The sequence below is a fragment of the Cheilinus undulatus genome, linkage group 10 (genome assembly GCF_018320785.1).
Source record: "Cheilinus undulatus linkage group 10, ASM1832078v1, whole genome shotgun sequence".
In the NCBI taxonomy this organism is placed as follows: domain Eukaryota; kingdom Metazoa; phylum Chordata; class Actinopteri; order Labriformes; family Labridae; genus Cheilinus; species Cheilinus undulatus.
The window spans coordinates 20547926-20573909 of record NC_054874.1 but is presented as its reverse complement, the minus strand read 5'-3'; the positions used below and the strand labels follow the sequence as shown (position 1 = coordinate 20573909).

At 40.1% G+C, this 25984-nt stretch overlaps 1 protein-coding gene across 1 annotated transcript in view; it reads right to left on the bottom strand.

Annotated features, from left to right (window-relative positions):
- The window catches only part of nlgn3a (neuroligin 3a), a 241061-nt gene that overhangs the window by 176961 nt on the left and 38116 nt on the right, over window positions 1-25984 (bottom strand). The window contains exon 2 of the mRNA XM_041797607.1: window positions 5527-6225. Within this exon, the coding sequence (XP_041653541.1) occupies window positions 5527-5998 (472 nt within the window). The 5' untranslated portion in view covers window positions 5999-6225. The remainder of the gene's footprint in view (window positions 1-5526; window positions 6226-25984) is intronic.

The window sequence follows — 25984 nt, the reverse complement described above, 5'->3', positions numbered from 1 at the left end:
TTCTGTATGAATGTACTGTATGGCATCTGACTGGGTGGAAATAACTAAAAATCCAATCATATCTTGTAGATCCTTGAATATTATTGCTGCAGACAGCCTGCTACAGTGGGTCTCCCTGACTTGTACTGCCACAACTATTAATGTCTTCTCCTACTTTTACTATAATTATTAAATGTTTATGATATAATTAGAGCTGTTCAGCTTTAACAGGTATAATTAACTTTTTCCACCGTGCTCCTCTCAACATCACTGTAGATATTACTGTTACTTTTAAACCATTAAGTAAATAATCATACATCATGTTTTAACCACACAGCACATACTTTTTTTTTTTTTTACCATAAATGTTGCCATAAATCCAATGTTTAGTTGTTGTTTCTGTGCTTTTTTGTCTCCATAGACTGTTCTCCCTCTGTTCCACTTTCCAAGCCCAGCACAGTCACAACAGAAAGCTATTCACCTGAGTTTGGTTCTGCTCCAGAGGTCTGCCTTTAAAAAGCTTGTAAAAACGTGAGCTACAATGACCAAAATTGTTTTGTAGCCAGGCTGTAAATATGTTTATTTTGATTCTAAAAGGCAGCGTTTCATACAGGGTATGTACTATATGTGACTTCTGGTGTAGACACTGTGGTTTTTTGCACTGCTGTACTGGCTTCATTTTTCAACCACAGGGATTGCCACTTGGGTAACTCCCAAAAGACTATCCAAATATAGAGCTGGGAAGCAATTATTATTTTTATTGACATTAATACCCTTATAGCTCATTAAACCACCGCTTCATCCTACCCAGATGCAAAACTGAGCGCTATAGATTAATTTGTGTGCCCACTGCCTTCGGATTGCACCATAGCAGTGGGAGTCAGTCTGTCTTTTCACACTTGGAGCTTTTCAATCTCATAGTAGACGCACAATGCTGTACTACTATTACTGTCTGTTATTACTGTGATTATATCAAGTATTCTTTATTCTATATTCACAATATACTTTCTGTCCATACTCCTTATGCCATAAATGCTGCATGTATTATATTATATTATATTATATTATATTATATATTATTATATTATATTATATTATATTATATTATATTATATTATATTATATTATATTATTCGTCGGCAGTCGACCATTTTTGCATTACTCCATGCTTGTGTCATTCCACTGCTCTCTGTGAAATTTGCTGCTTATAAGTGTACCAAGTCACTTTGCACAAACATTGCTGGGCTAGTGACCATCGGTTGCTCACTATTTTTCACAATGCATTGAAGGAGGTAGTGCACTTATGTGGTTCACTCAGCATTTGGATACCACTACAAATTGGCATATTCACTATATAGTGCAGTATAAAATGAAAAGGGAGTGATTTCAGACACAACCACATTGCAACAGCAGCAAATATCAATCAAGAAAACAACATTTAAGAAAATCTATGCTGACATAGATTACAAGTTACATGAATCTAATAGTGAGTGAATATGCTGTCACATTTTGCTAATAATCACCTAACGTCTGTTCATAACATGCTGTTAAAAAAATGGAAGAAGAAAACAGTGACAGTTTAAGCATTGTCACTTCCTGTTATGCCACCTACAGACTGTGTGTTTCTAACAATCTTATAAGTTTCTGGCATGCCACACAGTGTGACATGAATCTCATACTACATCAAGTTTGATGTGCACTGACTGTATGAGGACAACTCCCACTTAACGCCGCTGAATCACAGGCTTCTACACCGATATGCAAAGAAATAAATGTCATCAGTGTACGCCACATCTGTGTACGTCATCCAGTGCCGTGGTAAATAATGACGCTTAGAAAAACATCTGAGATTAAGATTTTCGTAGTTGTTGGAATCCCACAAACTTCTGCTTTGTGTCATTGTCGCCATTTGAATGCTAACTTGTTTTGTTAGCTCCAGTGTTGCGTTTATCGTTATGTCATTTCTTGCGGCATCCCAATTGGTTTGTTAGTCAACTTAGATTGCTGGGATTTTACAGGCACATGGCGGGCTTTCCTGGGCCTGATCCAGCTCATTGTATCCTGGATGCCAGTGGGCAGGTCCAGACACAGCGTGCATCCTGGAGGGAGCAGCTAGGAGGATGCCTGGAGAGATGGGACAAGGGCCTGGATTATGGCTGACAGGAGGCCAGAGTAGTACAAGACCAAGGATGACGCTCCAAAGTGCCAAGCTAGTATAAACTCCCATACCTGACCTGAAGTGTATGAGTACATGCTACTCACAGCAGCTGAGGTTTGTTTTTTTCTCAAATCGACTGTCAGGGTACAGTTAGGTTTATTCTGACACACAGCGTTGATGTGCTTTCAACTCATGTTCCCTCTTACCAGATAATAAATGTTTTTGCACCAGTGATATGATAAATTATTTTACCTCACAGAGTCCACTAGACTCCAAAGCATAGCGGTATCAATAAGCTTAAAAAAAGCATTGATTTTTGGCTTTTGAAAACTGCAGAACCAGGTCTTTATGGCACCAGGTTTCAATCTCCATCACCACACCAATCTAAGTGTCAAAAAGAAATCTGTATCACATGTGCTCTCTCACTAACACTCCTTTGCGCTTTCAGTGCAGCTTGTGTTTAATATTTTCTCCACGCTGCACAAATCATCACCTACAAGCATCTTGTCTCATAAAACAGAGGAATCTCACTGAGGATCATGTGTGATTTATTTCACAGGGTTGATGGTTGATGTATTTTTCCTTACTTGATAGGTATCACGATTGCAACAGAGGTGCTTCAAGCAAGGTATGAGGATCATTTACTCTGCCTCTGAAACAGCTTCACGCTGTTGCCAGGCAACAATCACACAACCATTTTATCAAGAGTCAAATACCATACTTTCTGAAAATTAATCACTCCTTTTTCTCCAGAGGAACCACATTCATAGAGACACAAATAGTCAAATTGCTTGTGGAGGTGTTAGTACTGAATGTGCTCAGTGTGTATGACTCTCCTGAAGTCTCTTTCGAAAGCTAGAACACATATTAGCCTGTTAAGAGTTTTATGGCACAGATCTAAAACAATACTTATTCAAATCTTTAATGAGGGAACTGATAAACTGTTAAACGGTTTCCCAGCTCACTCAGAATCTGTCAAACCTTCATGTTGGAAACATTTAAGCATATCCAAAGTATGCTTCAGAGGTTGCTTTTAACATTGCCTAAGAAGGATAAATTATGCTTCATTTGCACTGCTAATTCAACATAAGCCAAGATTAGCAGAAGCAGTGCAATTGAAATAAAAAGAGCCAGCGAGTCTGAAAATTACAACCTTTGTGTTTATGGTAACAGAGGAACTATGCAACAATCACTTCTCTGCACAATACTGTGTCACAAAACCAACATATGAAACTTATGATAAACCATTTTCTCATTACCAAACATGGGGGAGATAATTGAAAAATTCCAAGTGGAAGGGGAATATTAAAGAGATATTTCTGTGTGTATTCCACAACTGGGACTAATTCAGAAGCAGAAGTGCCTGGAGGGCCAGTCTGTCTCGAACAAAATTGCTTTACCAAAAGCTGAATGTAGGACCGCGCTGAGTGAGGCCAATATCTGCCTGCTGCTTCTGTGGAAATCAACGGGCGAGGTCTCCCAGCTTAAACTGAATCTTTACTGTGCACAGAGATACGCTCAGGATCAGTCTTGAGGCTACTCGCGAGGTCCACTACTGCCTTCAGGCGTGTTTGGGGAAAATTAGCCTTCTGTTGTGATTTTAGCTTCTGCTAATGAAATTGGACTGTGTTTCCTCTGTAGCTGTGGGTTTTAAACATTTACCACATGGATGGATGAAAGCTGTCATGCCGATAAAATCCCCCAACCATCCTCGATTTGAACAATTGTGAATAATACATTTAAGAGAGGGAGATAGGCGGCCCTCCACTTTTTAGTGCAAATTTAATCAACGTCTGAGGCTAAGACGCTTTCAGGTGTCGCGTTTGACAAATATTTCCAATAAGCCGTCCTCTCAGGTGCTGTCAGACCTGTCTGAATCATGACTTAGACTCTGTGCATACAAAGTTTGATATTTAAGGAGCACTCATGCCTCTGATTTAATCAACAGTTGTTCAGGAATTAACAAGAACAAGCTGTACAATGATTTTAAAAGAAATACAAGCATTATGTTCTATTGCTTCACAGTGAATCATTACTTATTCAGGCACACACTCCCACCTACACGCACACATCAAACATACTCATCTTCACACCCATGTCAAGGTTGATGTGAGTCACAGGTCCCACGTTCATCCCAATTATCACTCTGATTTGGGAGTTGATAGGTGATGATATCGGCCATCTTTCACTCTTTCAAATCCTCTCTTTCGCTCGCAGGGTTGACTTTTCTCTCTCTCTCTTTGCTTGTTTGGTTTTTGTTACATACCTCCTTTTCTACACATTTTCTTGTTGGGTTTCCTGGCACATTCCTTGGATATTCTTTTGACTGTAAAATGAATGGGAAAACTACAAAATAACAGAGAGCTCTGGAAAAAAAGATCGCATGTGACATGCAACAACTCAAGACTTGAGTCAGACTCCCGCTTCTTCACCCTCTTTCCCTCCTCCTCCTCCTCCTCCTCCTCCTCCTCCTCACCCACCCTCCCAGTCATCATCAACAACAAGAACAACAGAGGACCTGTTGAGAAAGTAACTGGGGTGTTGCTGCAGAAATATTCCAAAATGGTGGAATGAATTTGCTGCATCCTGGGACACAGGAAGCCCATATTCACATGCACTTCTATTTAAGACCCATTACAGCCACACAGAAGGCAGACAGGCTGGAAGATTTGCAGTCTGATAAATTTGACATTGCCCATTTGAGTCTCAGAGCACTTAACATTTCAAGCCCTTTTTCCTGTGTGGGTCTCCTTCAAGTGTTGGAATAATAAGGTCATTCATAAAAGTAAATATCTTCAAATCTTGAACTTGTGATATTTTTGCAGTCCAATCAGTGTTTGCCTTTCACACAAAGCTTGCTCTTGTTTTCTTAAGCTTCATGTCAGGACAAACTGGGCTAAATCAGAGGAGAGTAAAGGGTCTTACATAGGTCAGGCTGATGCCACAGGCCTCTCGTGTACCAGACAGAATATTTCACCAACCCTACAGTAGTAAATCATTCACTTATGAGGCAGGCTGCTAATCACTAATGGCTAATATCCCCAGAACAGTCAAGACAGTGAGGGTAGGAAGGTGCACCAAGTATTTCCAATCTGCTCCTTGTCTGATTAGATTTTTTTGCCATATTTATTCATTAATAGGTCATTTAGTCATCAAAAGAGGAACCTCTAACAGTGGCATGGAAGGGGAGAGTTGATGAAAAGACTAAATGGAAGATCAAGTCAAGATGGGAGCTTGAGATGATGGACACGGACACAGCATGCGCCAGACAACAGGTCATGCTCAGCGCAAAAAATACAGAGGTGACACGAAATTTAAGAGGAAAGACAGAGGCAGAGATAGAAGAGAAGTAGAGGTTTGAGTTCATCCTGTTTTATCCACACACTCACCATCCTCAGTGGGAACATAGATGTTTAGATAAAGACAATCCTCGTGTTGGTCCTGTATGTATGTGGTAACTATATCCAGGTTGAAGGTGAACCATATCGGCATCATGATCTCTGGCACAGCGTTGTGAATATTTTGCGGGCACACAGGAGCAAAGTGAGTGGCATTCTTGATCCCTGACCAGGAGGAGGGAGGCTCCGGGGGCATGAAGCGTTTCTCTCCAACCGGGGAGGCAGCATAAGGAACACCGAGGTACTGATCCACCGGGCCTAAAATCTCACTAGGCAGGGGCACTCTCACCCCTCGGAGTTTCCCATACTGGGTGTTCACAGTGGGGTGGTAGTTCTGACCTCTGACGGCGGCAAAGCACCAACAAAAGCTTAATACCCACAAGGACACGCCGAAATCAGTGCAACTGTGGGCACCGTGCCAGTTCTGCGAGGGGAGACGACTTCTCCTCAGGGAAAACCACATGGTCCTTGTGAGTGTGTGCGACTGCAAGTGACCAACATACACGCCGGGGCTCCCCCCTCAGCAAACACAGGCCTCCCGCTCAGCCCTGCAGTCCAAACACCCAAGGGACAGTCATCAGCTGGGATAGTGGAGCCTGCCGGCCTACAGGCGAGGAGAAACTGTCAGAAATACACTTCCTCTCCACAGCGAGGTCCTTATTCAGCGTCCTCGTCAGGTTTTATCCCGTGCTGCAAGAGAAGAAGAAGAAGACAGAAAAATTAATGATACGTCCCTGACAGCATACCAGTTTGCCCCCTTTTTTACTCTGTCATTTTTATTGACTTGTAGAGTCTTTCTCTGCCATGACATAAAACAGCCCACATAAACATGACAGAGCTCTTAGTGTTATCATCAATCCACATATTCAAGAACCTGTCCATGACTTGGATATTGCAATTAACTGTTTGGCAACTTGTCAAGATGTGCCAACTGCCTACTAATGCTTATAGGACAAGTGAAATAAGCTGGTATTAGCTGTCAGAAGGTAATTAGTCTCTACTTCAAAGGACACTAATAACATTAATAGTTTAGTGATGGATACAATTTTTCAGGTCTGTCTTTCAAGCAAGGGGTGGACCCAGACTTTCTGGACTGAGGTGGCCTAAGTGGGTTACAGACTTATGCAGGACTGGCATGGTGTTTGTGTCAAACATTATGGCTGGATAATGGCAAGGAAATAACAATATGTTACTCAACATGCACAGTGCCTTTAAAAGGTATTCCCCCCTAAGATATTTTACCCCTCTATTGATTTTATAAATCAGTCACGGTCAATATAAATGGCTTTTTTTGACAAAAAAAAAAAGTGTCTGGAAGGTCCAGTCACTGGTTAATCAGTATTCCTGGCTACCATTATACCATGAAGACAAAAGAACACTCCAAGCAACTTAGAGACAAGGTATTGAAAAGTATGAATCAGGGGATGGATACAAGAAAAAAAACATTCCAAGGCACTGAACATCTACCAGAGTTCAATTAAATCCATCACTGAGAAATGGAAGGAATATGACGTGTAAAACTGCTGAGATCAACCTGTCCTCACCATGTAAGACTGATACTAGTGAAAGAGGCCACCAAGCATCTATGACTACCCTGAAGAAGTTACAAGCCTCAGTGGCTGAAACTGGAGATATGAGAAAACTCAAATCAAATCTTGACTAGAATTCACCAAAATGCGAGACTCTACGGTCAAGTTCTTTGGTCTGATGAGACCAACATGCTACTTTTTGGCCATCAGACAAGAGGCTATGTTTGGCAGACACCAAACATCACTAAAAACACACAATCCCCATCCAGCATGTTGGCAACATCATGCTGTGGGGGTGCTTCTCAGCAGACAGCCTTGGAAGGCCTTTTAGAGGAAAAATTCTGGAGGACGATCTTATTCAGTCTGAATGATAACTACAGCTTTGGAGAAGATTTATTTTCCAGCTAGAGAACTACCCGAAACCTACACAGAAATGGTTTAAAGACAACAAGGTGAATGTTCTGGAGTGGCTGAGTCAAAGTCAGAGGATGCATACATTCTCGACTGCTTTAATGATCATGTATAGCTCACAGTGCCAGACAGAGTCTTTCTGTTTGCCTCTGGTTATATTCCAAGCAAACAGAGTTTGGCATTTAAAGGGATCTGACGTTAAACACCTTTGACAAACATTTAGTGACATCCCTCCAGAAGCTCTGGATCTTTGGACATTTCCATGGACAGTGAAGAAGAGTACCTTTCTTATTATATTTACATATAAGTACAAATATCTGGAATAAAACCAGACATACAGTATAATGAAGTTTGACAGGAGTTTCGTATACTTATTAAACCATAATATGCTTTGTGGTACTCTGCATTCAGTAAACTCCAGTGCATAAGACACATATTACAACCATGTTTTTCCCTTGCTATCCTACGTATGCTATCCTACATATGGGTGGCGACAAAACACCGAAATAAGATGCTAAGACACACTGTACATAGAAGTGCAACCTCTTTAATAAAACACTGCATTCAATTGGGCGACATGCTGGGATACAGTGAGGAACAGACCAGACTGGTGGTACCACTTCTGAAGAACCTTTCTTTCTCATTAAGTCATAATCATAATCATGTTTTTTTTTGTTTTTTTTTTAAAACAAGTTAAAGTACAGTTACAATTATTTAAACGTACTTTAATAGAAGTGAAAATACTGGTCTATAAATCTACTCAAGTAAATGTAAAAAGTATCTGATCTAAAGTTTACTTTAAGTACTGAGTACTGAGTAGCTACTGTGGAGTTGCATTTGAAATATGATCTTTTATTATTAGTAAGAACAACAAGAGAATAGATCTCCAGGAAGAGTCACACCTCTATAATAAAGAAAAATACACAGCAAAACTTACAGTGTTAATAAAACTCATATACAGTTAGGTTTAACACTTTAAAAGTGTCTGTATTGGTCCACACTGCATAAAGTTAAACTACACATTAAAACAAGTTAAATATTTTTACAATATGACGGCATTTCAGTTAAGAAAAACACAGCATGTTAACTTACAGTGAAGGCAGTGATATCAGCTAACAACAGACTGTACCGAGATTAACAGCTCTATTATTCTGTATCACTTATCATTAGGAGGGCAGAGTATTTCCCCATAGGGTCCAGTCAAGTGGTGGGTCCCTATATTCAACCCAAGCCAGGAAAGAGTTGAACAACTTTCTAATGGTCCAAATCCAAAATACAGTCACACTTAGATCTCAGTGTTTTCACATGTTTACAGCAACCTCAGGGTTTCCGTTACATGTAATTGATCATGGCACACGGCCACGCCAAAATAAAGGCTGCCATGCCTTCAGAATTATGATCTTTTTTTTGTTTCAGATATTAAAATGTAAATTATATTGTATGAATGGATCCATATAAACATAGTCTATATTTGCTATATATAGGCAAAGCCCTCCCCCACGGTTTCAAAAAATCCTGGAGGAAACCCTAAACCTTATTCCAACATATCTAGTGTGTTAGTGTGACCATGAGGGGAAAGATCAGCTTTTTATATTTTGTTATTTTTAATGTCTGATTTTTCTGTGGGGGGCAGGTGTCAGAAGACACAAGTTAAAACCCTGTGCAGAAACTTTTCTTCTTTTTTTAACACAGCGTAGATACCAATGAGTGATGCATGTGACAGCAGGATGAGATATTTTGTTCAAAAACACCACCTACACATAAACAGGATATGGCCAGAAATAAATGGTTAGAGATACACAGGGGGTGACAATACAAACACAAAAGAAACGTTCTTCACAGGAGCTTTAAAGTCAGAGCAAAAAATGTTCTGCATTGAAATGTAAAGGACGCTACGAGCAGTTTGTTGCAACACAGCCCTAACAGCTGATTTCAGTATAAGGGAAAAAAGACAATTATAGTAGTCCCAGGCCACCCCTGACCATGGCCTGGATTCACCTGTGCTTAAAAGAGCGAGACAGAGATAGAGATAGAGAAAGAGACCTTTTCCTGACACTGTTTTTCTCGCTATACTCATCCCTTCTCTTCATATCGGTCTTTGAAAATCCCTTCTTCACTTAAATCCAGTACAGCAGCATGGGACCAAATCTGTCCTCATTCTATGAAAACATGCATTTAAAAGTTTATCTGAAGCTAATATAAGTTTTCAGCAGTCTGTCTTAGACAAATCAAGTTTAAATTGTATAAAATTCTCTTTCTCGCCTCGTGGAAGGAAAGTAACAGAAAAAGAAGAAGGAATTTTGTATTTAAAAGGCATTAAGTTTGGAAGACTTCACTAGCTCATCCTGGAACGACATAATAACTTGAGATTGACTTCTGAATGTGTTTTTTAAAGAAAGCGAGGATTTGGTCTCCCATCACTATATTTTAAAAAAGGGAGGCAGGCGGATTTTCTAGGCACGTATGAGCAGGGGGGATAATTACTGAGAGAAAAATGTACTTCAGTGTAAATATTGGAGGCAGATTTACAGGTGAAGTACTGGTGAAATATAGAAACAGGAGTTAAAGACAAGAACGTAAAATAAAACTCATGTCCTACTTAATCTTATGCAGCATTTTCTCTTCTCCCCCTTTGGAATATGGTGGATTTGAAACACATTTTAAATCTTATAATAGATGACTTTTTTTTTCGGATAAACAGAGGCCAGATGAGGATGAAGCTACAAGCAGACTCCAGTGACAGCTCTGTAAATGCTAATCAACAGTCCCAAGGTAGAACGCTGCTGCCAGTATCAACACCTTCCCACACTGCCTGATCAATTTTCAATTTCTGTGGCTTAGGGTCTCCCTCAGCCTTGTGTGCCTGCTGCAGTATTCGCTCTAATAACAATGGAGAAGAAAAGCCAGCATTTAGAGGAGGATATTGCATTCCAAAATGACTGTGTAAATGATTTATAATGTATCAGCAGCCGTCGGAGGGCCACTAACCACTGAGAGAAAGCAATCCTGACGTTCCTGGAGGTGTTGTTATCACTTCGCTGCTATTCCCATTCTCTGCAGCCTCAAATCAGAGTGGAGCCTGCATGTTTATGAAGTACATAGAGGGCTTTACTTCATATCAAAAATACATACAGACATATAGTAAATACTGCACATGAGCCCACCTTCTCTGATACTAGTATAAATGAAACATGTGGTGGTGGTGGTCGATTCTGCTTACACAGTCCAGCACACCGAGCACCTGCTAAGTGATAATACATGAAAAGCCATCCATATCCAATCTAGGGAGTAAAAAGCATGCATTGCTGAGGGGCCGAGGGCTGGTGAAGGCTTTGATATGCTGTAAAAAGTCATACTGACCAAGTCCCTTCACTGCTCACTGGTATCCTTGTTGCAGAAGCTAAAAAAGCTGGCATACATTACCGCCATACCCACACATGTGGAGAATGTGCAAGGTTTCATGTTCAGAGTGCTTTATTCCTGTTTGTTTTTGATATCAGACAAATGCACTCAGCATCGATAACCACATGTGTAGCCTCAGCTGGAGTAAAAAACGTGAACTCAGACTGACCTCATACTGTAAGAAGATGCAAAGCTGAGAGAGAGAAATAGCTACAAGCACCACAAAATACAAGCAGTTATATAATATGCTCTACCGGCAATTTATTAGCATCACCTAGCAAGAATTAATACTCAGTAATGCCCCATCATTGCCATAAATCCTGCCTTTATGTAGTTTTTAATGTTGAGCTGTAAAAGAGAGTTGATTAAATGTTGTGGTCATTTTAAAGGCTGCGAGATGTTCTAATGTTTTTGTAGTGTCTTTATTCACTCTCTATATATATCGACATAATGCCCATTCTCTATTTAGTATATATGTGAGTTGGTAATGTGAGCTCCCACATGACTAATTTCCAAGTAGGTTGAATACAATTTTTCAAACAGATTAACCCAGAGGTCATAAAAATAAAAAAATAAAACTGAGCATGATTTATTCAGATCTGTCTGCACATAATTGATATTATGTTGCTTGCAGAGTGCCATTTGCGTGAACGGTGGTAATGCTTTGCTCAAACCAATAGAGCTGAATGATTTGCGAAAATAATCTAATTGCGATGTTTCCCCCTTGTGCAATTTGGCGCTGTTGCCACACAGCAAGAAGGTTCCTGCTCCCCAGTCAGGGCCTTTCTGTGTGGGATACGCATATTTTCCCAGTGTATGCATGGGTTCTTTCCAGGTACTTCAGCTCGTTATCACCACCAAATACATGCCCATTTGCTGATTTGGTGACTCTAAATTGCCCATTGGTGTGAGTGCACCTGGTTCCTTGTTTCTCCACTGACTGATGACCACCCCAGGGTTTACCCCGTTTCTCGCCAAATGACAGCCCTAGTGACCCTGAATGGGATCAGCATTGTAGAAAAATGGAAATGGATCCTATGTTAATTCTAAAAAAATGTAAAAAACATCATTCTTTATTATAGTGGGGATTGTTTTGATTCAATTGCAAACTGGATATGATTTATTGTATTGAAGACAATCATGATTTTATGTCTTTCTCATTTTAAGATAAGACAACAAAAACAAGGGAGGTAGGCTTCTTTTGCAAATTGATTTGAAAATTGCAGTCAGACATACTGCGATTTAATCTAAAATTCAAGTAATTTCCCAGCTCCATAGGCCAGTTAAATCAGGCACTGCCTTCATACTTTTTTTTTATCCATTGCACCAAATGCTCCAAATACACCACTCCTTCACTAGTCCTGTTCACTGTGCTTGTTTACATCAGGGTAGTAGAGCCAGGAGAGTTACAGTCAGTCCATGGCTACAGTTCCACCTAGTGGTGGGCATTTATAATACATGAATATCTTAACAGTACTACAGACCAACATGATAGCTTCAACCCATGTGAGTATTTTGCCCAAATGATGCTAGTCCTGCCCCTTTTCTGAGTAAAATATATGTTCCATCAAAATGAATGGAGGTAAACAAAGTTTGGAGCATTCACAATTTAAAAGCTCAAAATGCAAAAAAGGGTATGCTGTAACAGTTATTAAGAGTCCAAATCCCATAGTTAGGGAGTTATGACATTTCAGAGTAAGAACTGGCATCTTAAAAGTATAAAATAAACAAAGTTTGAAATGTATATGACTCTGTCCAGACTCTGGATTATTCTCAACTTTCAAAATGTCATCAATATGCTGATGAATGTGTGAAAAATCTGTTGATAGGCAAGCAGACTACAGCTCCTGTTGTTACAGAGCGACCCTAGTTTAAAGTCAGTAGAAACACAGTGATGGTCCAATATTCGACCACTGCAATCCTCTCTGTAGTTGTGGCCCAAAGACACAGCCCTCTTTTACTCTCCCTCGTCAGTTAAGGAAAAACGCAACGCAATAGCGTTTAATCACTTTGCTACCTCTGTTTCTCTGTCTACTGCCATTCAAACATAGAGTTTGCTTTCACCCAAATGGTGGCATGGTCACACACAGATTAGAAATCTTTTCTTTTTGGGGGGGGGGGGGGATTTTGTGCCTTTATTAGATAGGAGGACAGTGGATAGAGTTGGAAACAGGGTCAAGAGTTGGGGAGAGACATGCGGTAAAGGGCCTCAGGCCGGATTCGAACCAACTAGTAATTCCTTCCAGCTAGCTAGGGTGAAACATATAATCATACAGTTTGCAAAATGTGCACATCCCTAATTGGATGTAGGGTGTGTGCCAAAAAAGAGAATTTGATTTGGTCTAAAACTCTACACAGCATTATTATAGCCTGATCTGGTAGATCTGGTAGGCCCACAGGCTCCCCAAAATTGATCCTTTGGGACCCAAAAGTGGGTTGCAGGACTTTTTTCAGGAGCATGCAAAAGTGTGTCTGGGAAAACAATTGTGGCACAAGGTCTATGAAGTACTGCCATCCTTAATAGACATGTATACATACATTTTATTTTACTCTTTTATATCAATTCAAGTATTTTCTCAATGTTTGAACTCTTTTATCTCCTTTTCTTGCAGTAACAAAGCTTAGTTTTCCATGATAATGAGGTAATTTCTCAAGATCTCAATTGCAAAACATTGCATGTGATCATTTGGGAAATGGGGTGTAGCACATGTAAGTTATGTCCTGTCTTTTTCCCAGTCATATATTTTGTTCCATCCAAAACGCAGTCTGCAACATTATATCTGCCCTTGCGTCGGGCTAGCCTCTAAATAGGTAGAGCCAAACCTCTTAGGTATGCTAGTCTTTAGTCCTTCATCAAAGTCATGGGGAAAAAACAGATTCTTGGCAACAAACTTGAAGTCATTCTAACCACGGCTTGACATTAACTTTTTTGCTCAACAGCCACAGTGGCTAGTGGTTCTGCAAACTTACTAGCCACTCAGTATTTCCACTAGCCACAACGTTGGTGTTTGGTAACTCTGAGCTATATGCCAAATTTGGTACAAAGGGTATGATACAACACTCATGCTCTACTTTCCCTCATCAATATGATCAATATCAGCTCTCCTTTAATAAAGCACTTCTCCCTGCACATATGAAACAGCACACTACTGAGATACGGGTCAGACTGTTAGAGACAGTCATCTAAGAGTCAAAACTCTTAGATTTTTATTTTCTTAATGGGTATCAAGTTTATGCTAAAATCAAAATACTGTTAATTGGCTGTTTATTAGAAAAAGCTACAGCAGATTACAAGAACATCTCTAATTTTCACTCTGACAAATCTCCACCAGGGAATATTAAGTGTCCAACTTCTCCTGTCCTCTGCTCTATACTGTATGGAGGAAATGTTTTCATATGTGTGTCTAATACTAATTAAAATATCTCTTCAAATAATAGATGACTTACATTTGGTGGCGAAGCTCACATTTATAGAACATTAAACAACGGATGTATAATATAAGAAGAAAAAAAAATCACCGTTTAGTTGAATTCTCTTGGACTCCTGAGTGAACAGTTACAGACTTTAATCTTCTGCCTGTTTCTCACTGCCTCAGTGAACACACTTATTTAAAGTTTCAGAGTTTCTCTTCTCTTTTATAACTGTTAATTATCGATTTATGGCAAATTTATAATTAACCCTGAATATACAAATGTTTAAAGGTTTCAATAACATTTGAAGTATGTGCACCTTTGCGGAGGTTTTTATCATTTAGATCGCCCTCAACAAACAAAGAATATAGAAGGAATATTAATTAAACAATATATAGACACACCGCCCGTCCTAGCGAGCACACACACATAAACGGCGCTGATGCACATGGACAGAGAGGCACTTTAAAGCAGAAAGAGAAAGTTCAGGTCTGAGTTTATCCTGCAAATTCTGAAACATTTTCCCTAAAGCCTTCAGTCTAACTAACACGTCAGTGCGAGTTTGTGTCCGTATATGTCTGTGAGTGTCACGTTTGTGTGTGTCATACGGCATCAATGCCCTTGGCGCTGCGTAAAACACGCACGAATGGATGAAGAGACCAGCCACTTTTCAGTTATTTTGGAGGGAAATTTGAGCTTTTATGTGCCGAAGAGCCTCTCTGTAACAAGTCTAAATCATAAGGGCTAACTGACAAGCACTTTCAGAGTGAAGCATTGTGACACTGATAAATTCAACCCGCCATCGTGGCTAGTTAGAGTCACGCTGCTACCTGCCACGGCAGAAATCCACCGGCATTTGGCTAGTTGGCGGGTGTTAATGTCAAGCCCTGATTCTAACTAATAAGCCACACAGATCACCTTAAATCCAGGGATGGGCAACTTTGGTCACTGAGAGGGCTACATTAATTTTCTTCTCACAGCTAGAGGGCCAGATTGTTACTATTTTGTGGGATATTTTCAATTTAACAATCAAAAATAGTTATAAATTACCAAAAAAACAAATACATAGCTTTTGTCATGCAAATGCAAATGCAAATGCAAATGCAAATAGTAATGCCCAATTGTATCAGCAAAACACAAAATTTAAACTGCTTTTTAAATCCACTGAACATAACAATAACTGGTTAAAATGAACATATATTTGAGTTTTGATAAAAATGCATTTAATACATAAAAAGATATTTACTATAACTTTTAAAGCCAACAACATCTCTCTTTTTTTTTTGCTAACATTAAATCAAATATAATCACAGACATGTTTCTATTTTTCATGGGGGATTTGATCATGTTTACCTTTTTGTTTACATACACAATTCTTTATATGTGAAATTGGCTTGTGGGCCGCACTGAGTGGAGAGGAGGGCTGCATGTGGCCCCTGTGCCACCAGTTGCCCATCACTGCCTTGGACTGTTTTTTTATGGAAAAAATAAAATAAAATAAAAAAACACAGAAGCATGGAATAGGCTGAACCCCTCCCTCCATGGCATTTATGTACACATGAAAACCTCTCAGTGAACTGTTGATCAAGTTTTTAATCATATGACAACAAAAAAGCCTGTGATGACTGCTGACAACATCTCTGATCTCTTTACAAACTATTTCTACTTGATTTCAGTTGATCACATTTATTTTCAATTATGTTCTGACGGTGGAAAGCTCCACGTATTGATCCTCTGAACAAAGACAGCTGTCAGCCTGCAGGAGGTTTACAAAAGGTCTCTTTCCCCTTCAGACAAACAAACATACATACAAGGAATTTAATCTAAATTCCGACTGAAGCCATTTCTGTTTCTGTGTCGCACGGCGGCAGAAAACGTGCAATAGCACTAATTCTAGCTGAGGTAAAATGCATCAGGTCAAACTTTTTAATCAGGACATAGCAAGGACATGGGACAGTGTGATGGAGTGTATGTGTTTAGAGGACACGCGGCGCAGAGGACTTCATCAGTCTCCCCTCCAACAGCATCTCAGAGGTCCTCTCTGCTTTGATCTCTCTACCTGCTGAAGCACTGCCAAGGGAGGAACAGAGGGAGAGAGATATTGCATGAGTTCTCCCTCATCATCCCAGAAATATTGATCGTCTCATCACCGTGGCCTTGCAGCCCATAATAAATACAACTGGAGTGATGGAGGCGGAGGGGGGAGGAGGGATGGAGGAGGAGATGGAGAGTTGCAGTTGCTGTGAGTCTAAGGGGGGTTATTAGCCCTTAATGCAAGAAGGCAATGCCATTACACTGCCATCTCCCCAATTTTCCTGTCCCTGATTAATCGGAGATGTTCCATCTACAGGTTTAATCGCTACTCATTATTATTCAAACAGGCTGCATATTTAGAGGAAATCACTGATTTTTTTCCACTTTATTTTGGTCTCTTACTGTAGAAGCCTCTTTGTTCTCCTACTGTTGAGAGATCTCTGCATTGCAATAAAAGTCTAAGCACAGAGCCAAATGTACTCCTACGCCCTGACATCCCTTTGAGAGCGGCTGAATGGACTCTGATAAAAAAGGAACCAATAAGAGCTCTGAGTGGATGGAGCTTCTCACTCTCTCTCCGCTCTGTTATTATAGTAGTCGGCCTGCAACAAAGGCATTCACTGAGCTGCATTAGTGCTGAGCAACATCTAACTCCAAATGAAGTGAGCCGTCCTGACCTGAGACAGTGTAATCACTGATTACAAATGCTTCTGCTGCTGGTACATTATAACCCGGGCTGAATGTGCCATTATGGAGACAATAAGAGACAGGAAGCAGAAGACAGAAACTTATGTACCCAGGCTGTTGCCTCAACTGAACTCATTAAAATGTGAGAGGCTGCTGCGAAAACTTCATTTAGAGACTTCACCTTCCAGACAAGAAGGCTCCATTTTGAGACGAGCTCAGCCTGTGATTGGATTGCTCTTCAGCTTCTTTGTGTCAATAAAATGAAAAATATACGACTCTCTGCTTACACGTGTTCATTCTGAATAGCCAAACATGGATTCCAATGAGGCAAAATCAGTAAAAAAGGTAAGCACATACTACTAGTCTCCTCTCTCTGTGTGCTTTTCATATAAGCTCCACAAACGACAGCACACCATGTTAAATCAAGGAGATTGGCATGTTTCAGAAACAACATTCACTAAATGTCAAAACCAAACTGCAGCTTCAGAAGGCTCCTGCTGGGAACCAGTGCGATGATAACAGTACGGTATGAGGGCCCACTTTTCCTTTCCTTTTGCTTCGCCTGTGCAGTCATCATTACTTAGGAGATTTGGCGTCAAATCAAGGACAAAGACGCAGCGTTTTCCGACTGCTTATCGCCACAATGACGGCGTCATATTCTTAAAGAAAGACGATGAGGAGAGACTGTGCTGCTGCTGCTGCTGTGGCCGCCTGCTAAGCTTCACATCTCCACCCCCTTCTCCTGGCTGCTGGATGAATGCCGCCCAGAGTATCATTACCGGCCAAACGGCCGAGGAAACACGGTAAGGTGAGCGTGGCAGGCCAAATAAAGACGGATTTCAGGTGAGAGCATGTTGAGATGAATTCTTTGGCTGCACAGCAAATAAATAATGGCTATTCTCTTAACTGCTGACGGTGCTTGAAACAACTGTTTGCTCTTCAGGAGTAAAATGATAGGGACAGATTTGATCTAAGAGTCTTAAAGCTGCAAGTGGAAGCAGTGGAGCCATTCTTAAATCCATTCTGCCTCTCTTTCTCTTGACTGGGTGTGCATGCCTCACAGTGTCAGATAGAGTTAAGCCTCTAATACGATATGTGAAACAATACAAGGGGGTGCAGAAGATATTAATCAAAGCTAACTGACTCAATTAGACAGGAAAGGAATGAGCAGGTTACATTTAAAGAAATGATAAATAAAGAAATTTCCCCAATAGTTCATCATCTTAACTCTTATTGATCCACTGCAGAGTCTCACCAGACACTCCCACTGAAAAAACTCATAGTAGCTAATCACTCAAGCAGCCCACAGGGATTCTTTTAGAAACCGCAGGGGCAAGTATTGGGTCCGTCTCTAATCTAGCCGTATGTAAACACATTAAGGCTTTACACATGGCATACTCATTATCCAGCCTCCCACAGATGCCGTTTGCAGGGTGGGATCTGTTCTCTTGACAGAGTGTTGTGTGTAAGATTTCTATCACCCTGCCAACGCAGCTCAACGGTGCTGCTAGGGAAAGAGGAGAAGAAGAAGATGGCTTTTGTCATGTTTTGTCAGAAATGACCAAATCACTTAGCATAAACAGGAAAAGAATTTTTTTCCTCATTGGACTGAGGAATTATATGCTCCGAGTCAGAGTGCACAAAAACTTACAGTTAATTATGAGAATGGTAATTCTACTGCTATATTAGTTGGCCATTAAGACATCCTGACATTTACTGGCTGTTTTTTAATCAAATACCTTAGCAGCATTGATTACAATTAAATTTGGAACAAAGCTTATGATAATAAAATATTTGGTGTAGTTCCACAGTTCATGATCAAAGACGAGCCAGCATCCAGTCACATTCAGATGTGACTAGTGATTGTTTGTATGAAAAGTCTCTTCGTACAATAATCTCCTCTCGACTTGGTGTGATAAAGAGGTTAAGGTGCAGCAGTGTTTCATTTTTTATTGGGTTTGGTGAGTTTTCTCTCTGCACTTTGTCAAGCAAAACAGCAGTGGTTCTCAACTGGTGGGTTGGTACCCAAAAGTGGGTCCCGAAGCAGGTTTCAGCGGGTATCGACTTGGTGTCTGTGAAAAAAAATGGTGGCAAAAGTCCTGAAGTCCTTAGTGGACATGCATCAATACCTTTTATTTTACCCTGTTTACTGTGAAATTGGGTAAATTTAAATGTCTGATCAATATTTCAATGGATTTATCTCCTTTTCTTGCAATGGAAAAGTTACTTTTCCATAAGGATGAAGTAAATTTGGTATAAATTTACACATAATGCTGGGGAAAGAGCGTATACAGTCATGGATAAAAGTATTGGCAACCTGGAATTTTTCCAGAAAATACATCATTTCTCCCAGAAATTGTTGCAGTTACAAATGTTTTTGGTATACATATGTTTTTTGCCTTTATGTGCATTGGAAAAACAAAAAAAAAATCTAAAGAAAAAAAATGGACATGATTTTACACAAAACTCAAAAAATGTGCCAACAAAATTGTTGGCACCCTTTTAAAACTGTGGGTAAATAATTTTATTTCAAGCATGTGATGCTCATTTAAACTCACCTGTGGCAGTAACAGGTGCTGGCAGTATAAAAATCACACCTGAAGCCAGTTAGAATGTATAAAAGTTGACTCAACCTTTGTGTTGTGTGCCTGTGTGTCACATCAAGCATGGACAAGAGAAAGAAGAGTCCACAATTGTCTGAAAACTTAAGAAGCAAAATTGTAGAAAAATATGAACAATCTCAAGGTTTCAAGACCATCTCCAGAGACCTTGAAATTCCTTTGTCCACTGTGTGTAATATAATCAAGAAGTTTACAACCCATGGCACTGTGGCTAATCTCCCTGGATGTGGACGGAAGAGAAACATTGACAAAAGAATGCAACGCAGGATAGTTGGAATGGTGGATAAGCATCCTCAGTCAACTTCCACACAAATTCAGGCTGTCCTGCAGACTCAGGGTGCAAAAGTGTCAGCTCGGACCATACATCGTCATCTGAATTAGATGAAGCGCTATGGCAGGAGACCGAGGAGAACCCCACTGCTGACAAAGAGACATAAAAAGCCAGACTGGAGTTTGCATAAATGTACCTGAGTAAGCCTCAATCCTTCTGGGAGAACATTTTGTGGTCAGATGAGACTAAGGTAGACCTTTTTGGAAAAGCAGGTCATTCAACTGTTTACAGAAAACAGAATGAGGCCTACAAAGAAAAGAACACAGTACCTACAGTCAAACATGGTGGAGGTTCAAAGATGTTTTGGAGTTGTTTTGCTACTGGGTGCCTTGACTGTGTGCAAGGAATCATGAAATCTGGAAACTATCAAAAAATTTTGGGCTGCAATGTAGGGCCTAGTGTCAGAAAGCTGGGTCTGCATTAGAGGTCATGGGTGTTCCAGCAGGACAATGACCCTAACATACCTAAAAAAGCACCAAGAAATGGTTGGAGACAAAGCGCTGGAGAGTTCTGAAGTGGCCGGATCCGGAGTCCAGATCTAAATACCATTGAACACCTATGGAGAGATCTCAAAACTGCTGTTGCAAGAAGCACCCTTCAAATCTGAGAGACCTGGAGCAGTTTGCAAAAGAAGAGTGGTCCAAAAATCTAGTTGACAGGTGTAAGAAGCTTGTTGATGGTTATAGCAAGTGATTGGTTGCAGTTATTTTTTTTCCAAGGGTGTGCAACCAAATATTAAGTTGAGGGTGCCAATAATTTTGTCCAGCCCATTTTTTGAGTTTTGTGTAAAATTATGTCAATTTTGTCTTTTTTCTTCTGATTTTTGTGTTGTTCCAATGTACATAAAGGCAATAAACACATGTATACCAGAAACATTTGTAATTGCAACAATCTCTGGGAGAAATGGTGTTTTTTCTGGAAAAATTCCAGGGATGCCAATACTTTCGGGCATGACTGTAAAACTTGCCAGTTTTGTCCCTTCTCTTTTTCATGTCATGCATTGAGTTTGGACCAGTTGAGAACCACTGCACTTAAGCAAGAATAATGCTGTGTAATATGGCCAGTAGTTGAGGCTGTAGCTCTAGTCAGTGGCTACTGCTATCTGGACTAATGTTGCATTATGACCCCAAAAACGCACAAAAGCACAGGGAGGAATGGCATCTCATTGTAGCACAGTTTGACCTAAACCTAGCACAAAAAGTAGGTCAATTTGTGTTTGGTAGATTGTTTCTTTGTTGTAACAATGCTTCTTGGCAATAAATCTTATACTGTTAGAAGGCCTGTTTATTTCCCTTCTAAATGGTGCCACATTTGTAAGGAACATGCATTTGTGGGATGAGCAGCAGAGCTGATTGCGTGGGTTGCGCCTACAAAAAAATTGCCAAATCTCTTGAGGGGTACCCCAGGTGTACTCTCACCATAGCAGGGCCCTGCTACAGTGATCAGTAGGTGTCTGCTCTAAGAACCAGCATGCCACGTTTCCTGATCTGGATGGGGCCTGTAGAACAGGGCAACTTCTAGCTGGTGTTGCGCAAAATCAAGTTGTGCCATTATTTTGAGTGAGGCCTAGTGCCATCTTTAAACTGAGGGCCAATTTCCATATAACAGAGGATTTCAGAGACAGGCAGCATTGTTGGCATCCCAAGAGGGCTGTTTCTTCACCCTGTCACTCCCACAGAGCAGGGTCTATCAGAGACTACCTCCAGAATTTGGGAGAGGAGAGGATGGAATGGCCTGCCAGCAGTCCTGATCTCAACCCCACTGAACTCTTGTGGGATGAGCTTGGGTGTGCTGTTGGTGCTAGAGTGACAAACACAACCACATTGGCTGGGTTGCAATAAATACTGATTGAAGAACGGGATGCCATCCCACAGCAGTGTGTGACCAGGCTGATGACCAGCATAAGGAGGAGGTGCCAGGCTGTTGTGGCTGTGTATGGTTCTTCTGAAGTGCCTATGAAATTAAAAAATTGTTAAATTGCCAATGTGTCTTGTTTCATTAGACTTCAATCATCAAATCCTCTAAACAACACCAAACAAGAGTCAGTGGCAGAACAAGCTGTTTGGCATTGGCAGAGAAGATTTAGCTAATTTTTCATGGGTGCAACCCACACACTCAGCTCTGCTGCTCATCCCACAAATGCATGTTCCTTACAAATGTGGCACCATTTAAAAGGTAAATAAACAGGCTTTCCAACAGTCCAAGATGTATAGCCAAAAAGCATTGTTACAACAAAGGAGTAATCTACCAATCACAAATGTCCTTACTTTTTGTGCTAGTTTTAAAAATGGAGAATAAGGCTTATATAGGCAGCATCAGTTGAACTAGCATTTTGATAATGTGTAACCACATTTAGCATGTCGACATTCAAGCAGAACTCATGAGTGTTGGTGCTAGAAATGCTAATGCTAGTTGCACTCAGTAAACCTACTTAACGTTGTTTACACACCCTATAACTCTTTGTTCAGCTGTGTTTTTCTGAAATATCCATCCAAATTCACTGCACTTCCTTTGTTTGGATCAAGTCTGTCCAACAGCCAACAGAGATCCTGTTTTCAAGCAGACTAGAGTTCACTTCTTTGTCTGCACCAGAGTTCCTTTGAGTATTCACACCACCCCAAATCAAACCAACTATCCAACAAAGCACAACAAAAGTTGTTTTAAACAGACCAAAACACTCAGTTGTGAATGCTCGCTAAGATGGATAAACAGTAGGGGTGTGACGAGACGCTTATCTCACGAGATGAGACGAGACAAGATTTTACACTTAAGAAAAAAATTGTAATAAAATATATGAGTAGATATGTCCTTAATAAGGCTGAAAGTCATAATTGCAAAGAATTCAGGTCTATTCAGAAACGTTTAAACTCCTCTTGTACTGAATAAGCTATCAATGCTCACACACAGTTTGTCTTGTCTAACTCTGGCTCAAACTGTTCATTTTAATGCTCTTCAAATCAAATTTTTCATTTTAATACTCTACCACATCATTATTATACTGCACTACACACTCATTGCTACAATTACAACTAGAAAAGCACTCGGAGAGCGTAGATCTCCGCCATTAGCCCTATCTCCCAATAGTACAGAATCCTTTGAAAAATTCCTAGATCCAGAAGGTGATCTAGATCAGTCCCAAAATCTAATCAGTTCCTCCTTATTCCATTTCTGACATTTCCTGAAAATTTCATCAAAATCTGTCCATAACTTTTTGAGTTATGTTGCTAACAAACAAACAAACTAACAAACAAACAAATGAACAAACCCTGCGGATCACATAATCTCCTTGGCGGAGGTAATTATAATTATGATAATACTAGCATTTAGATTATTCTGAAAGGAATTTAAAATCTTTTTATAACAGACCTAGATATAAAGAGCTGCATCAGTAAAATTTAACTTTTTCTCATCCTCTTTAAGTCCACATTTAGAACACTCAAAAGAAATATTTCTGTCAGTAACACATTTGTTTTTTACAGTAATGTAGAGATATAGCTTATTGTTTTGTAGTCCTTTTTTTCTCAGTTGAGTTTTGAAAGTGTTGGACATGACGCACAGATGAGTGTGTGTGTGTTAATGTGTGTGCGTTGGTGAGTGAGTGTGTCTCTGCTCTGCCTGCTGTCAGACAACAAACAGGGCGCGTTTAACTGGAACTAGAACTTCGCTTTTTGGAGCTAACAATGGACTCTATGGCATTCAGACTAAGTTTGTTTTACTAAGTTTACCATTGCATTATACAACGGCCCATTGCGCTACACATGTTAAGCCTCTGACTGATGATACACACAGCTGACAGCTGATGGATGAGTGACTGACAGACGGTGAGACAAGAAGGAGACATGACGAAGCAGCGACTGAATCAAAGTTACAAAGTCACAAATACTGAGCGGGTCTGCGCGCATACATGGACTCGGAGACTGCACAGGTTTCCAGCAGCAGCATTTAATTATATTACACCGTTATGATAAACTTATTATGCATAGGTGGATCATGTGTGGCCCCAAGTGGCACACGCAGAGGAGGGGGTGGGGGTTGGAGCGGTGATCTGAATTGGTTTCGAATCAGCTGGCAAAGTTACAATTTTAAAGTGACCAGGGCATCTTTGTGATCTTTTAAAACTTCCAGTTAGCTATTGTTTTCTATCAGGAGAGCTGCTGCTCCCAGTGTCTAGGCAATATTGATCTTGCGAGATGATTTTCACCTCAACAAGACATCTCGTGACGTTTTGATCTTGCGAGATCTTGTCATACCCCTAATAAACAGTAGACATGCCCTTATCAGTAAGCCCATAAGATGTCTTTCCCAATTCTCAAAACACTGATGCACTTCTGCACAGCCTCACAGAGCTCCTAGCATGTCTTTAGAGCCAAAAAATGTTTGCTTTTGTCCTTTTTCTTCTTAGACCACACTGTTACAAGAGTAGCTATTGAGAAATGAAAGGTGAAAGTCAGGTAGAGTCAGTGCTCTGAAACATGGAGCGTTACAGTTGTACCATAGGTTTGCTACATAAATGTTATGTCATGGTGGTCATGTTGGCATGAGACCCAAACAGAAACCAGTATCTCAAAAAATAAAACAAAGACTGATTATCTATCTAGGAAGGAAGGAATCTAGGAAGCTGGTTCAATAAAATTACCTTACATAGTGGGGTTGAGTTTGTGTGTTGTGCAGCTTCGTGAGTGTCTGCACGTCAAACATGATGTAAAATCTTCAGGCACACCCCTCGGTGAGGGTCCCGTGCAGCAAATTTTTGCCTGACTCAGAAATTTTTAGAGGCGCGTCCAACATCAAAACATGTTACAGACGTGATATTTGAGGGCACTGCCCGTAGCATTTGGTAGAACATTGGTTTGTGGTGGGGAGGAAGCCAGTGCTAGGTATAAACACACCAGATGTCTGATGTTACGATTTCCCATCAGTGTGTGTCTGTGCAGACATCCACACAGGCAAATATAACTGATCGTAAAGCTCGCTAAAAACCAGATCTCTGATGACTAAAACTCTGACTAAGTTTAGTTTTTGTGAAGGAGACTAAACGTAGACTAAAATTCAGTTTTGTTTTCATCAGAGATCAAAAATCAATATTCTCCACTGTGGGTAAATCCATCAAAACACAACATTTCTGTAGCTCTTCTGCCTCTCAGCTTAAGAAAGCAGGGATCCCAGGTTTCTCGGGGTGCAAAGAACACACAAGTATGATTTGAATGTAGGGACTTTTTTGCCTTTATTTAGATAGGATGGCTGAAGAGAGATAGGAATTATGGGGAAAGAGCGGGTAGACATGCTCCAAACAGCGCAGAGACTGGGAATCAATCCCACGACTACTGCGTTGAGGACCACAGCCTCTGTGTAAGGGTGCATATATTCTATCCACTGAACTAGACTGATGCCTATGGAAGGACTTTTTATTGTATAAAACTGGACTGAACAGTTTTTACTGTAGTTTTTGCCAAATAAAACTAGACTAAAAACTTTAAAGCCTAGAAATTACTCATATGTAACTAAAACTAATGAACATTTTAAATTTAAGACTACAAAAAAATAAACATAGCTGTCAAAATTATCACTGTAGCAAGAAACATCTAAAAATGAATGGCTTGCACCTCCTTTGTAGTATGCAGTTATTTTTTCTATTTTTGCACAGGGGCCTAATTTGCCTATTCAAGCAGAATAGAAATCAGATTAGGAGTCTAGGGTATTGTAACCATATTAAACAGTTGAAAATATATTCAACACAACAAAAGGGTATAAATGTACCAATTAAATCTAATCTCTGATCCAGGGTTGTAAATTTACTCTTCTGTCAACCTGCCACAGTGGCTGGTGGATTCAAAAGTCTACCAGCTACTGACTTTTTTTTTTTTTTACCAGCCACTTTATTTTAACAAGCATCATAAGGTAACTGGATTATGCATCATAGGTGAGGATTAGAGTATTAAAGTTAGTGGCTGTTTAATATATGAAAATGTTTCAACCATAAATCAAAACACTGGTTTGCTCTCTGTCTTGTTCATAAAAGATTT